The sequence below is a fragment of the Pteropus alecto genome, unplaced genomic scaffold (assembly GCF_000325575.1).
Source record: "Pteropus alecto unplaced genomic scaffold, ASM32557v1 scaffold11, whole genome shotgun sequence".
In the NCBI taxonomy this organism is placed as follows: domain Eukaryota; kingdom Metazoa; phylum Chordata; class Mammalia; order Chiroptera; family Pteropodidae; genus Pteropus; species Pteropus alecto.
This window is the reverse complement of record NW_006431956.1, coordinates 11,501,987-11,518,345: the sequence shown is the minus strand read 5'-3', so window position 1 is coordinate 11,518,345 and position 16,359 is coordinate 11,501,987. Positions and strand designations below refer to the sequence as shown.

General features: G+C 36.6%; 2 protein-coding genes across 2 annotated transcripts in view; both read left to right on the top strand.

The window, feature by feature from the left end:
* Nucleotides 1-9,974, top strand: part of LOC107195330 (LIM zinc-binding domain-containing Nebulette) — a 161,641-nt gene extending 151,667 nt beyond the window's left edge. Inside the window, exons 4-5 of the mRNA XM_025043485.1 lie at nt 8,821-8,928; nt 9,755-9,974. Coding sequence (XP_024899253.1) covers nt 8,821-8,928; nt 9,755-9,820 — 174 coding nt within the window. The 3' untranslated portion in view covers nt 9,821-9,974. The remainder of the gene's footprint in view (nt 1-8,820; nt 8,929-9,754) is intronic.
* A 450-nt stretch (nt 9,975-10,424) lies between these two features.
* The window catches only part of NEBL (nebulette), a 150,834-nt gene continuing 144,899 nt past the window's right edge, over nt 10,425-16,359 (top strand). Inside the window, exons 1-3 of the mRNA XM_025043398.1 lie at nt 10,425-10,546; nt 10,634-10,727; nt 12,553-12,634. The gene's annotated coding sequence lies outside the window, so the exon portion shown is untranslated. The remainder of the gene's footprint in view (nt 10,547-10,633; nt 10,728-12,552; nt 12,635-16,359) is intronic.

Sequence of the window (16,359 nt, the reverse complement as noted above, 5' to 3'; positions counted from 1 at the left end):
AAGGAGATTTTGGGTAGGCCAAACAATAGATTTCCACTATATTTCTCATACGTAAAAAAATGGTAACATGGATATCTCTTTTACAGAGTAGTTTTGAAGATAAAGTGAGTTAGTCTGTCAAAGGCCCAGTGTAACGTCTGATGTCTTGTAGCTCTTTAATAAATCAAAGCTGCTAATACATAGCAGGGAGGCAGCAAGCCAGCATTTCTCAAAACTGACACCTGTAATCAACGCGAAGCTCTCAGTGTTAACTAAGAAGCCTGAGAAGCCATAATTCTTCACTTTATTCTTCAACACTTCCAACCTATTTATTTCTTAGTAGTTTCTTCCCTGTGGAAGACCTGAATTAGTATAAGTTTCTAGCTGTACCATAGATATGTTAATAACCTGTAGAAATTTCTAGGAGATTTATGTTTTAAATAACATTTTGTGGTAAGGATTTAATCTTTAATTTTTTTTTTTTTTTTTTTGATTAAAATGCCTTGGCTGAGATCCATGGGTTTTTCTGTGTGGTGAAAGGCATCGATCATGGAAGCTAATTTCACTGTCATTTTTGTGTATATTAAGTATAATGCATTTCGATTTGTTCTTTTGCATTTTTTTTCTGTTACAGCTTTTATTTTCCTTTTTTTAGTTTTGTAGAGTGGAAGAAACACGTTTTCTTATAGAAAAACAGTCGGTGTCGCCTGACGGATAATGCCATCGCAGGTGTAGGGGGTCGTTAGGACCAATTTTAATGACATTATCAATCTGTTAGGGAGCAGGCATATGTAAGAAAGGAATCATCTGTCACCTTCATCGGCTGTGACTCTCTGAGATGAAGGACAGGTTATTTTCACTTTGATGACTGTTTTATGTTAGTTCAGCTGTTTGTTTACATTTGCTTGCTTCTTGATTTTATCTTTATTTCTTTTCTTCACTGAAGTTTGGATGTAGCTTTCTTTTCTAAATTACTAATTCCCTATTTTTTTTTTCTAACTGGAAAGGACCCATTTCTTAATACTTTATAATTAAGACCATGCACACAGGAATGTTCCCTGTCGTAATTTATTATCTTCTCCTTAATTTAACCTTGCACGATATCTTCTGATTCAAAATAATTTCGGTGTATTCCATTCTGCGTGTGAATTAGGCAATTTATATTTAAAAATCATAATCATGTAATGGGATGAGGCTGGCTTTCTTTAAAGGATTAATAGTTGAGAGAACACGTGTCCAGAAATCAAAATTCATTAACCATCTGAATTATTAAATGTTATTTAAAAAGTAACACTGCCACATAAATCAGCAATAGTTAGGCTCTACGAGTCAATTACTCTTCAGGACTACATCAGGTATTAGAATATTAATTTTTTTTTTTTTGCCTCTGTAATACCCAGATAGTTGATTGGATGATACTTTAGTTTCCCGAAGAAGTTAATCATCATCACCAAAAACTTAATTTACTCTCCAGAGTAATTTATAACTCATAGGCAGAATTTGGTGCATTAGTTACATTTTTCTATTGTGAAATTCTTAGTGAAAATATGCAATAGTTGTATATAGTTTCAGCCCCAATTTTCTTTATCCATGTAGATAAGATTTTTTGCTTTGAATCAATATTTTCACCAATACTACAATTTGTCAATGGCCTTTTCCCCTCCGGCCTGATCCTTATTAATCAAATATTTAAACAATCATTTTGTTCAAAAGAAACACCCGAGAACACATTTTGAATGAAAAGTGTGAACTGTGTTAAACTTTTTCATGGGTGATAATTTTTGTCCCTTTTGTGACGTCACAGTTCCCATTATAGAAAATGAATTAGCTACAATTTTCAGTTATGTAGGTCTTCTGGAATCCTCTACTTCGAAATATTTGGTTGGTCCCACTTTCCTCTCTTTTTACAGGACATTATTTATATCTTATTTGTGTTCATCTTGATATTTTTCATTTTGGCATTTTTTTCTTTTTTTTTCGTTGTCTGGTAAATTGAAAGGTAATCTCTGGGGACATGGCAGAGAGAGACTTCTGTTCCCTATTTGCTCTGTCACTTCCTCAAACTCCCTTCCTTCATCAGTAAAACGGGCTTTAAAATGCATACCTACTAGGATTTGTGTAAAGATAATGCAGGTAAAATATATTTTAATTTTTATTTCATTGATTTATATTCTTTTGTTCCAGAAGACTTTAACTCCCAAGGTAGGAGGCACAGTGCTGGCTTCTGTGGCAGGATATATTCTCTAGATGTTTTCAGTGCAGTGCCTGGGACATAGTAGACAGTTAATAGGTGTCAGGCATTATTATTGTCATCTCACTTAATTCTCACAGAAGGGCTATCTACACGGTGGTACAGTTATGCTTATTTTGTACACAAAGAAACTGAGGCTTAGAGAGATTAAGTAAATAACTTGCCTGAGACCACACAGCTAATAAGAGATGAAGTGAGAGCCAAATTTGTCAAATTCTGAGCCTGCACCGTTAACATCTAAGCTACATTTAAGTAAGTCTTAGGGGTGATATTTAATTAGCTTATTGAGAAATTAATTAAGATATGTTTTATTATGTATTCAGAGTATTCATTTCAAACCAAATTGAGACGTTAGTGTTTTTTAACTGAAAACAATTCAGTGAAAAGTAAAGGCAGTCCAAATCTGATAAAATTGGATTGTGAATATACATAGAAAACTGACAAATCTGTAAATATCAGTAAGTACCCCTGCGAATGCAGCGAAAGGCTAATTTAAGGTTTAGAAATCTATGAAAATTATTCTAATGCTTTGAAATTATGTTTAAAAAGGTAATTAAAAATTTAATTTTCTTTAATTAACCATAAACTTACAAATTATGACATTAATTTATAAAAAGCAAATTTGCTTTTTTGAGTCATTTGACTTAACATGTGTTAAAATTAACTTCACCTTTTAAAAAAACCCCTTAATCAGATTCTCCTTTGTGGTTGTTTAATTCCCATCTAGCGTTGTGACACTAGCCAATTTTTGCATTTTAGACATTAAAAAAATACAAAACTGGTATTCAATTACAAAATAGTTATGAAGCTTTTAATATTTACTTAGCACCAAGCAAAACACGATGGATAGAAAGAAGCATATAGTCCGCATTCTCCAGTACTTTAACATCTACTGAACTCTGCAAGATAGTACATGATAGGGTGATAAATTTTGCAGGTCAGACTGATGTGACCCTCACAATCTCCCCTTGAATAAACGTAAAATATCCATCACGCCATGAAAGATAATAAAATTGGTTATTGATCTCATTGTTTCGGATGGAGACTTTTAAATGTGTGAGATAAAGAGGAGAATAACATGAATCGGTAGTAAATACGTCTGTAGATTTTAGGCTTCCATGAAACACATTCTGACAAGGCTAAATGATATTCTCCTTTTGTTGACTCCTTTGGCCCTGGAACCTTCTTCACTGTCTGGTCTGCCTTGATCGGCACTGCTGCTATTGCTAATTCTTTCTCACTTGAGATCCCGTTTGGAACACCCTCTCACTCTCTCTCGAGTTCTACTTTTCCCGCCTTTTCGCTTTGATTCAGCGTTTGCCAATATAGTCAAACAGCTTCATTAAAATGAAGACACTTAGAGTTAGACTGATTTAACTTTCCGCACAGGGATGTCCACTGGCTCGATCACTTGTCATTTATGGAAAATGCAAGTCTTGTCTTTAGCTGACTGAAAATATCCACGGAATTCCTGGTTTTCGTCTTCTTTTTCTATTCTGCTCATGACTTTGGTTTAACTTTTTGGTACTTCAGCTTCCCCGTGTGGGGTTTTAAAACTCTGTCCCTGCTTTCTTTGAAAACGATTGTCAAATATTTGATCAATACAAAAGAATATATGGAAAGTACATGAAAGTTTTAAGTGTGAATCTACCCTCCAACTTATGAACTTGAACATCACCACGAAGTTCCCCTTCCATAAGCAGATCTCACATCTCCCATGGATGTCATGTTTATCAAGTCCCTTTCTCCCCATTTATTTGCCACGTTTATATGTATGCCTTGGTTTTTACCCCCTTCATCCGAATGTTTTTGAGATTCATCCATATGGATCCACGGAGCTGTAGTGCATTTTCACACTTGGCTAATATCCCACTGTGGGAAGATACAATAATTTGTTCATTCTCCTCTGGATGGATATCTAGGTTGTTTCCAATTTTTTGATAATATAAACAATGTTATTATGAACATGTTGTTCTTGACATGTTCACGGTCAAGGGTTTCTTTGGAGAAGAACATAGTTGGGGTTGGAGCTGCTGAGCTATATCCATCTTATTGCTCAAACTTATTTAATTTCTTTTAGTTCATCATTCAACAATTTGCTAGTCTCTGGTTCCACTTGGCTTCTTTCATAAGAAATGGCTTTCTGCCTAAGAATGGTCTTCTTCTTCATTTTCTACATTTATTTATATTGTTATAATAGTAATAATTATGTACGTGCAGCATTTGGGGCAGAGAACTTATATCTCAGGATTAGCAAATAATTCAGTTTGCAACTCTGCTCACTATTTTGCTTTTTAAAAGTCTTCTTTTTCTATTACAGTGAAACTTTTTCTTCCACTGGGCCAGAACCACCGTGGTTTCCAGCCCCTCTCTCTGTATGAACTTCTCAATGTTACTTGCTGATGGCTCCAAACATAAAATATCACTGAGCATGCACCCTGTGACAGAAATGATCACACTTAAGCAACAAAGGTCATTTTTGAAATGTAGTAAGAGGAGGAAACTAGTATTTGCTAAGGACCTAATTAGGGTGTGTCCTTGCTTGATGTTTTCACATATCATTTCTGTTAATCCTCTATACATTGTGTAGCATGTTGCTATTTTTTTTTTTCTTTTTCCATTTTATAGCTGAGGATCAGGAGTGTTAGAGACATTGAACAAATCAAGATCAAAGAACAGATTTAGGGCTTGAATTCAAGACTTTTGATTCTTGCTTTAAGGTTCTAATCTGTAGTACAGGAAGATCAATATTTATATGTGTGCGTACACATGCATATACATACACATAAGGAATGTCAATATCAGGTAGAACTTAATATTTGAAATGCATTTTTAAGTTACTTATGAAGAATATGGCCAATCAAATTGCCTATCGTGTATATTTCTTACATTGACTTTAAGAATGCATTTTCAAAGGGCCATTATTGAGCTTTGAAGGGATAAGCCCATAGGGAACGAAGACCGCATTACTTTTCTGAACTCACGGTGGCATCTTGAGTCTTCCTCCTGTGTCCTTCCTGCCCTATTCCAACAAGAGTGTGCAGCTCACCTGGCCGGTGAGGTTTGGTCTGAGGCTGGCTGGGCCCAAGGACTCTTTCTGCCTTTTGTCAACCCTGGACAATTCTTTAATAGTAGATGGCTGGGAAAGAAGGACCAAAATTGCCTGCCCCTTAACTAGCCTCCTGCTTCTGTCCTGCTCACTCCAGTGGGTTAATACAGTGGCCAGGAAGAGCCTGTTAAACCGGAAGTTCAGCATGTCGCTGCTCTGCATACAGCTCTCGCTTCCTTCAGGTCTTACTGAAATGTCACCATCTCACTGGGGACTTCCCTGACCACCACCCTATCTAAAAGGGCAGCATTCCTGAGCCTTCTCAACTGCTTTCTAGCTTTATTTTTCTCTTACCATTTATTCCACTTCTTATGTCTTTTCTGTCTCTCCCACTATTAATATGAGGTCGCTGAGGGGTGGGATTGCTGACTCTTTTCTTTGCTGCCTTGTTCCTACCCCTGGAACCATACTTGGCACATGGTAGGTGCTCAATAAACATTTGTTGAATGAACAAAGGATTGAGTGAGTGAACATTTGAGGGGGAGTTTCCAGAGCATGGCATTTCGAGAATACTGCCGTTATTATTCATAATATCATCATGAAATACTTTTTAACAGGAGAGTAGATAAGAGATCAGAAATGATGATGATTTCACATCCAATGCTGAAGCATAAGGGAAAAGGAAGGCATTTTTACTGAGGAAAGAGCAAGAGTTTCTAACTTATATGAGGCTCAATGAATACTTGTTGAGTTAATGTTGAATAAATTAATATACAAGAGCACTTGCTATGGTCTGAGTGTTTGCGTCCCTGCCCAAATTCACATGTTGAGACCTAATCCCCAAGGTGACTGTATTAGGAGGTGGAGCCTTTGGGGGGTGATTAGGTCAAGGAGGTAGAGCCCTCATGATTGGGATTAGTGCCCTTGTAAAAGGGACCCTGGAGAGCCCTCCGACCCCTCCCACTCCATAAGGTGGAAGAGGGCAGTCTGCAAACCAGGAAGTGGGCTTTTCCCAGACGCTGAGTCTGCCCAGGCCTTGGTCTTGGACTTCCCAGCCTCCAGAACTATGAGGGATAAATTTCTGTTGTTCATAAGCTGCTTAGTCTATGGCATTTTTATTACAGTGCCCCACATGGACTGAGTGAGGAACTATGGCCAGCAATTTCTTTCCAAATCTAGTCTAGATCTATATTTCTTAGCTTCATTTCCTGGCTCTTTGTCGTCCACCAGAGGCTGCAGTCAAATGGATTCATTTTCCAGTCCCTGAAAATGAGCTTCCGCTCTTACCTCTGGAACGGGGCCTCCCTCCCTCGCTCTCTGCTTCCACCCCAATTCTTTTCCTTTCCCCTTCTCCCTCCATCCTCCTCTTTCTTGATCATTTATTGATCAATTCTTGTAGGCCAGGTGCTAACCTGGGTCCTGAGATTACAAAGATGAGTAAGGTTATGCCCTTGACCCCAAGATTCACGTGTTGTAGATCTAAGAGCTAGGATGTAAGAGGGTGGGAATATGGGAAAGAGAGGCACTAACTACCGGCTCGAAGGCTCTCTGTATGCAGTAAAGATTGGGTGAGTTGGTGCTTAGACTATATAAGGCTTGGTTATGGATCACGCCATTACAAAAAGATTACACATCTTCTGAAACTCTGCAAACCATTTATGGAGATGGTCGTATACTCTTTAAAACTAGTCGCTTGGTGCAAGCCCAAATCATGATCCTTATGCGTCTTATGAATGTGGAAAGGACTGTTAAATGGTAATCTACTCGAAAGCTATGATTTGGGGATTTAATGGTTTTTCTTTTTAGTTTTTTTTCTTTAGAAATTGCCATTAAAAATTCAACTAATCACAGAAAAATATGTGATTGTGTCTTCTCTGGAACCAGCGTAAAAGATGTTAGAACTTGGTTTATAGATTTTTTTTCCCCTACTTTTTTCATGCTCATTGCTATTATAACCTTGTCATCTTTGTTATTATATTATATTTTGCACCCTAGTGCTTATTTCAAGCAAAGCTAAATGGCTTCCCTGCTTAGTTAGGCATAAAACACTGAGAATACACCGGTGTGTGTATTTTCACACATGCTGGGAGATTGAGGGTTAGAAGTTTAATCTCATTCAGCATTTTCCATGGAAGAAAAATAATGTGGTTTATTTGACCTTTAATTTATGGAAATAGTTCACGTAAGGGTTTTAGTACTTTTATAAACTTAAATGACAATACGTGGAGAAAATTAGGTATTTTTAAGCTTAAAGTGATGTGAGTATCTAGATCGGTGTATTTGTTGTCATCTGGAATTTTTTTTTTTTTTCATTTAAGCTTTTCTGGTAAAAAGAAATCTCCCAGTAGCCTCAAGGACAATAGTGCCTGAGAGAACTGAATATTTGAATACAAACATGACTCAACAATCATTCCATGCTCAGCTAAGGAAACTTTTAAAATTTATACTGAAAGTTACGCTTACAGAAACATACTTTTATTAGCTACCCCTAATGTTAATTATTAATTTAAGTTTTAATTTGAGGCTGATAATTATGAATGTAAAATGGGCTATCAAAACTGCGTTTCCATATTCTTTTGCTATTTAGGCCTTTAAAGAAATAAGAACAGTCAAAGTGATGTACCCAGCTCAGTCATTAACAAGCAGAATATTTCACTGGAGTGACAGCTATTATCATTATGCTAATAATAGAAGATTGGGCTCTAGTAAGATTAAGCATTAGCTATTCTGGTCCCTAGAGTAAACTGTAAAATTCAGCTTCACTGGGTTGTAATTAGAAAAGAAGTAAATTTAAATACCGAAAAAAAATCTTAGGTACCTCAGCACACAGTATGCCAAAGGCATGTGCTTGAAGTCTTTTAATCTCTAGGTGTGGCCTATTTCATAAATATTTCCATAAGCATTTACATACTTGACATGTAGCAATTACTGCATTGTACAATCATGTCTGCATGCTTTGCCTGATGAAATAGAATGAAAACTTTGTAAGGACCGGGCTAGCTGTGGAGAATTTTGTATGTCTTCCTTCTCCATAGAACAGACCAGGCTCAACATGATACTTTGTTACTGACGAGATGGACACAGGAGCAGAAGATTAAGCTTTCTTCTCTTTTTCTTTTCTTTTTCTTTAGCAGTAGTGCAACTATTGGTGATAATAATAATAGTAACTATTACAGAGCACTTGCTTGCTTGCTATTGTCCAGGTACGAGTATTAGGAGATTTGGTCCTATCCTTACTGTCTATTAAATTACATTATTTAAATATTGTTATTGTCGATGCCATTTTATGGATTAGAGCCCAAGGCACAGAGTGGTTAAGTAAGTTGCGTTGGGTCACACAGTGGGTGGTGTTGCTGGGATACAAACCAGGCAGTCTGGCTATGGTCCGCTGCCTCTCACTGTGTCGCTTGCTGATAGACCTGTGTCTGGAGGCATCGCCTCCAATTTTAGCAGCTTCTTTGGCCCAGACCTATCCTGAGAGGGATTTGTGACTCCTCTGTTTATTTTCCTTTTTCTTTCTTTCTTTCATCTCTCCTTTTAGGTCAAGTACAAAAGAGATTTCGAAGAAAGCAAAGGAAGGGCCTTCAGCGTCGTTACAGACACTCCTGAGTTACAGAGGCTGAAGAGGACTCAGGAACAAATCAGTAACGTAGGTGACAGTTTGTTCAGTGATGCAATAGCCCTAACTTGTGTGTTTGGATGAGAGAGTGACATTAGGCGGCTTAGAAGTGTTCTCGTTGCTATACGGTATGCAAACAGTACTCAGTGTACTCATAAAATATGCCAAGTTCATTTGTGAAATTCCTTCCCTTTGATTTCATCACAGTTATCTAGAGCCTAACACTTTAATAGCGATAACTATATTTCTGAATACACTTTTAATTTATATAATTAAATTGATTTACTGAATACAGTTACTAAATAAATCTGTCTAATTAAATAAAGGTATATTCAGAAATACAGTCATCGCTATTAAAAGAAGTTATTGTGATGTAGCATCTTATTCCATATTGAACGGTTCTTAGCTTTTGATTTTTTCCCAAAATGGGACTTTCATAGTTAAATTCAAAAGCCTGACAATTATTTATCTTGCTGTGGATAAGCATACAAAAAATACATATATAAGGTCAAGTATCTTGAGAAAGCTCACATTTGCTAATTATGTGTATATAAGATTTCATACTTTACATATTTGTTGAAACGACATATTACATCAAATTTTTGATATAAACATTTATATATGAAGTTCCTTTGGATTTGGAAGCTGTGTCTTGTTCAGTAATATATTTTTTTGAAAAAGAAAATTGAGACTAGCAAAAGTTCAAAGCCTATTATCTAGAGCCTAATACCAAAAAGTATTAATTCAGTACAAATTAAAGGTGGATAAACAGCTATTCTTAATTTTTGAAATTCATGCCTGTGATTGTTTCTTCCAAAGTATTAAATGAAATTTTTCAAAATGATTTTTTTATCAGAAAAAGTGGTTCGATATTAGATATCCAAGAGGAAATATGAATGAAAATCAACAACTGTGTATATGATATAAAAGTGTGCACACATATGCAGGATTCATACTGTATATCTAGATGTTATAAGTGATATAGCCTTAATTTCCAGGGAATGTTTAATTAGTAGATGGTTTTAAACTCGCTAATACTTGGCCATCATCATATATAGAGTGACAATTTGCAGATAGAATTGTAGTATATAAATCGAGAAATAATTTTATTCGTTAAAAGTTCCAAAAACAGAATGATGTCTAAAAAACATTTAGGGAGTGAGAAGAGGTAAACACTTCGTTTTCCCATATTCTCTAAGGTTCATCCATTCTTTGCTCTTTAAATGGACATTTTATTTTAGTAAAGACTTTTTTCCTTTGAAGAGAAAGGGTTGAATTTTAAGGATTCAGAGGTTTTGTTCCTAAGTTTTTCGACTTTATCTCGACAACCCCCCAATCATGAATACTGAAGATTTCTCTCCTCATCTTTCTCTCCATTCTTTCCTTAAATCGAAAACCTGTTTTTGCTCTAAAAAAAATATAAATTAGAGATATATTCTACTGGCAGTTACATTCAGTAGCATTTCCTTTCCTGGATTTTTTTTTTTTTTTGGAGAAACTTAAAAAAAATAAATAAAAATACTGCTGCACAAAACAAAATTGTATTATCAGTCTTCGACTATCACAGAATTTATTTCAAAAAGAACTAAATATTACTACCTAAGACATCCACGTGACAGCTAACATAAGGATTGCAGTGGATTCAAAGGTAAGCCTTTTAATTTATATTCAAATTAAGTCAAGATTCATATTCGATAAAGAAAGAACTGATCATGTCACCAACTTTTATCATTAGCAGGAATATACATTTTATACAATCAATACCAGAGGCTGTTTGCAGATCCATCATTAATTATGCAAAAAAAAAAAAAAACTCTCTCGTAACACAGGTATGTATAAATCTACATTTAAAAATCTATGTTACTAAGCCTATAATTTAGATAATGCTGATTTTTAAAAGCATATAATTTAGATAACATTGATTTGAAGGGGTGGGGTGGCAATTGCATATGTTACTGAGCTCTTGGGCAACCACAGCAGGCTTGCAAGTAGTTCTTTTAGCCAGGGTGAGGCCTACTAATGTTTGGATAGCAGTAACAAATATAAATTTCATAACATTACCTTAGGGATTTACTCTTGAAGAAAGGAAGCTGTAAAATATTCTGAGGTTTAGTGAATTTATTATTCATTTATAAGGCTGCAACTTTATGAACTTTTTCCGTGACCTCACGGGGTTTTCCATATTACTCAACGCTTTTTTTTTTTCTATAAGAAACTTGGATTAATCTGCAAGGAGGTACTTTGGCTAGTTCATTTTTCCACATTATTTTCAGATAAACCCAAACACTGAAATATATTGGCCAAATCCAGACAGATATTTTTGGCAGTGTCCTGGATTGTGTCTGTTTTGAGAGGAAGTAGGTGAGAAAATGTCCAGACTGGACAGACACCAGAATCTTCCTGCTGGAGATGCTGGGACGAAGTGAACTCATCCTGAAAATGACAAGGGATATAAGATTTGAGCTCCGAGTTTAATATAGATTGATGTAGGTGGATTAACTAAGTCAGGGTCTTCGCAACCTTTGTTTTTTCATTTGTTTCATTTTCTTATTTTTTTTTTTTTTACTTGATTTTTATCTTTGAATATCATCTGGATCTTTCTAGGCTGCCTTTATTCCCCTTTGGACTAAAGAAAATATAAAGATATAAAACGGTGGATTTAATGACAATTCCTGGGTGTTTTGGGTAATACGTTCTGGATGGATGGACATTTTTGATTGCTTGTGTCTGTGTCAGTTCTGTGAAATTTTTTCAGACACTCCCGTATTCATTTGTCCAGGATTTGAAATCACTTGGAAACGTTCACTCCGTCTGCATATGTTACTGAGCTGTTGGGTAAAATACAGCTCTAAATTTGAAATTGTATGTAATGAAGGGGTGAGAATGGGTTTAGTCTTGACTTCCTTCTTTTGACGATATTGAACCTGGGAGATTTATCATCAAATGCCACAATTTAAAGTCCTTCTGCTATATTACTCACTTAGTAGAGCTGCAGAAAGAATAAGAAAAGAGGCAGGATTTCAGAATTTACTGAATGGTTGGAAAGAAACAGAACTGATTTCCAAGTAAAATTTTTTTTCCGTGCAATTCCAGAAGAGGTCTAATTGTCTGCTCCCCCTACCCAATTCTAGGACATAAATTCAGAAATGGCAGAAATGTCCTAGTACATCTCCATGTTTTTTTACTTAGTGACATTTTAGGAAAACTTTTTTAAGAGGAATTGAGGAATCCCTGTGCTTTTGGACATTTAAAAAAAATTTTTTTTTTTTGGTAAACATATTTGAAAACTGTTACTAATAAAGTTTTGTTTAAAAAAGAGAATAACACTCCCCTCCCCCCACCCCCGTTGTCTTTACAGCTCTAGCCTGTAAAGGCTGTTTCTTATTCAGGTGGTTGCCAACTTCAAGTTTATAAGTAGTGCATTCAGGGAACCAGCAGCAGGAGAGCAAGGCAGAATCACTCATCCATCCTTGAGACGATTATTTATGTGTTTCATTCCGCCTGCTTATACACTAATATAAGCTGCACTTTCAATTAGCTGAGACAGTCTGTGGGTAAATTGTGAAATAAAATGGTAAAGTCCATCTCTGAGAGACTTTTACAATCTTTGTGCTGTAGATAAAATCTAGATGCATATTTTCTGATTTATTTCAGGTGATGGAGAAATATTATATAAAGAGGAAGGAAAAGAAAAACCCAGATGACAAATCTTGTATTATACAGACTGACTGAAATAGTAAGTGTATCATTATATGATTTGTCAAGATTTGTTCCTGTCCTCTATTCGCAGGGGAAAGAATTATGCATTCTGCATATATGTGCGCGTGTGCCCGTGTGTGTTAGCGTCAGTGGAAATCTTTGGAACACCCTTTTCTTAGATCACTGACAACATAGACGAAAGTATTTTCACCTGCTCTATATTCTTTCCCTTACCCTGTCAGTATTTACAATTTTAGTTATCTATTCTGTTTCCTAAATACCTTCTTTACTACTATTTTCAATTTCACATGCCCATTCCTAAGAAACTCTTATTTGCTTGACAAGAAAAGCTAAGATCAAAGCCTTTTTTTTAAAAAAAGAAAAAAACATTATAGAAAAAAGAGTCTTTCTGTAATTTAATATTGAAATGTAATTATTTTTAGTTTTATTGATGCAGCTACATAATTTCTCATTGACTTCTTAGAATGCAAAATAAATTATATGCCCATTAATAAGCTCAAGTAGATACTGCTGACTGCATTCCCAGAGACTCTGTGAGTCAGCTTTAAAATATTAGATTATTGGAGGTAAACATGGCCTAATAATTGAATAGCAGTATCTATGAACTATTAAAAGATTTGATTCAAAGTTAGGTTGAGTGTAAGGGTGATCATGAGGGTAGGGACGCTATCTAGGGATCTGGTCTCTGTTTGTAATTTAAATAAATCATTCTGACAGAGGCTGACTGTGGCTGTGTTCAGGGTGCTGACGGTGTGAAATTGAGTTGTATGGTGGGCAGAAGACAAGCAGTCAAGAGAAATCCCCAAAGGCAAAATTTGTTATGTAATTGGGTCAACTCATGCATGAGAAATGCATGCTAATTGTAAACTGGTGGCAAAATTAGAGTATATGAGGCAATTAGGTCTTATATGAACCCGAACAACTGACATAGTATTTTTCTTTCTTTTAATATTCAGCAAACATAAAAAAAGATTTTTTTTTTAAAGAGAAGAAAGGTAAGAGTTAGAAAGTCATTCAGCGTTGACATTAGAGTATTTGTTAGTTTTGTTCCTTATACAAGAAGCATAAGAGTTTTATAACTAATGAAAATTGATATGAAATCTTCTGATTCTGAGTAGTAAAGTCTAGTACACAGGAGTAGTTTGAAAAGAGCGTGGGACGGTACTTTTGTTTTAACTCATAACTGGGTTGATTAACATAGATGACTAGTTATGAGGTCAATGATTTAGATTCAAGCCCTTGAAGCCTATTATTTTCATAGAGCAAATTTATATGTCACTTTAATGGACATGCTTTATCTCCAGCTTATCTCACCAGTGACTGACGTGTTCTTGAGTAACAGTGGGTCGGTAGCATTATCTTTAAAGCAAAGATCAAATATGTCAGAGAAAGCGATAGGGCACTAACATGTATTTTCCTTATAATACCTAACACATGTATGAATGCTTTATCCGTTTCGAAACACTTTGACATCCCCGGTCTAATTAGAGTGTGTGAACAAGCTCTCCTCAGGGAAAGTATTTCTATAAGGAATACTTATACTTTCATGAGAAAAATGTACGGAAAATCACCTCGTGGTCCTTTCTCATTTCCAAATCCGTGGTTTCCCCTTACACCTGGTTTTGCTTTATTTTTCCACCTAGGGCAGAGCTTCAAAGGTTGATCTCTTCTTTTTATCCTCAATTTTTTAGCCACAGTCACTTAAAAAAAACAAATACAACCCAGACCGGTAATTACTTGTGCATGGCAAGTACAAGAGTAGTGATTATAAAATGGCTTTGTCCGAAGCGGGGTGGTTCGGGAAAGGCCCCCATAACAAAAGAATTAACACATGTGACTTCTTGGAAACGGAGATTAAGGATCCAGCAAACAGTTTCTGAAGATCTGTCCTTCGTGAAATCTCTTTTTTCCCCCTTCCTTTCTTTTCAGTCCGACAGTGTTCCGGCTCTTATCCTGCCTGAGTTGATACAGGAGCCTCCAAACTGGCCTTATCTCCTTGTAGGCATTTTGGCTCCTTCCCTTGTATCTTAAACACTATCACCAGATGACTCTTTTCAAAATATCTCTTTCATCAAGACCCATTATGACCCACTAAAAAACCTTTCCCTGGACCTCCACTTTAAGAAGAATGAAGTCTAATTTCCTAAACCCCTTAATTCTGACTCCAACGACCCTCCACAGTCTGCTCCTAAATTATTTTCACCTTATCTTTCACCGCCCGTCAACACTATTCTTCCATTTCTTAGTCTAGCCCTGGCTAACTTACTCTGTGCTGGGCTTCTTCATGAGTTGTTCTCCTCGTGTGGAACAATTTCGCACCATCTACAACTGACACCCTCACCCCCGATCCCAGACACACCCTCAGACCCCAGCTACAGCAGCCTCTGGTCTCTGTGTCACCACCCTGCTTTGTGTGATGGCACTGTTATCTGTACCACTCATTTCACGCATCACATTCCACGTTTTGGTTTTAATGAGCCTTCCACGTGGTATGTGTCTTACCCCCCTAACTTCGTGAAGATGATGATCATCCATGTCTTTTTCGATTTTTTTTTTGTATCTCCAAGGATGTGCATCATGGTGCTTTGTACCTTCCCTTTCCTGCCAAGTCTCTAATTTAGGCCCTTCCTATCCCTTGCTTGGGTTGTGGGAATGACTGTCTTGACCATCCTTGCCTGCCACAGTACTGCCTCTTCTCCCTCCCAAACTCTTCTTGTGATTTCTTGCAAGGTTCTTAAAACAGATATTTAATCCTGTCACTCTCTTCCTTAAAATCTGTCAATGGCTCCCCGTGGACGTTGGGTTAAAATGTGAAACCTTTAGCATGGAATGTGAGGCTGCCCCTGCTTTAGTGCCAGCTGAGATCTCCAGCCTGGGTGTCTCCCTTGGCCTGGGACCCCACCCACTCCAACCTTCTGCCAGGAAGGCCATCTGCACCTTCTCTATATCCATACTCGGCTCAGAGGCTTCCTTCTCTTCCTGGCCCTTGCCCTTCTGTCTCCAACCTGGCAGTCTGATTCTATAGCCATATTGTAAGTTTTCTTCCTCCTAGACTGAACTGTATGAAGATTCGGGCTCTGTATTTTTCTCTGTAGCCCCAGGGCCCAGCACAGAGCTAAAATTGATAAACAGATGAATTGGCTTCTTGTGCCAACAAGTCTTCCCATGGCTTCTCACTCTGCCCAAGGCTGCCGGCTCTGAGATGGCTTACTCGGGATGGCTCCTGATCAACACACTCATACTGATACTTTCAGGAGAGAATCTTGCTAGCATAATGTGAATTTTATCTTATAATGGAGATTATTAAAGGGAGTTATAATCTTTCTAGATTTATTTTAATCAAACATCTCTTTGAAGACCTATGTAGATATCATATCTTTTTTTTTTTTCTCCTTAAAAATCCCAGATCTTTCTTCCTCCATGCCATCGTTCTCTAGCATAAAGTAGTTACTTAATTAGTACCTGTTTGGTAAATGACTGAATTCTTTTAAGGGTGTTATTTTTTCCGTTTCCTTAAGTTGTTTTTTTTTTTTTCTTTTCCAGAAGAATCTGTCTTTCTATCCACCTCAAAGTGTAGGCAAATACAATTTTCCTAGGAAACGGACCACAGTGGGGTAGAGAATTGCCAATGCCTAGAATACTGCTTGGCATATAGCGAATACTCCGTGAATGTCTGCTGAGTAAATGAATGAGGCAATAACATTTGAACTGTTGACTAATTTTCTGTATTCCTTCTCTTGA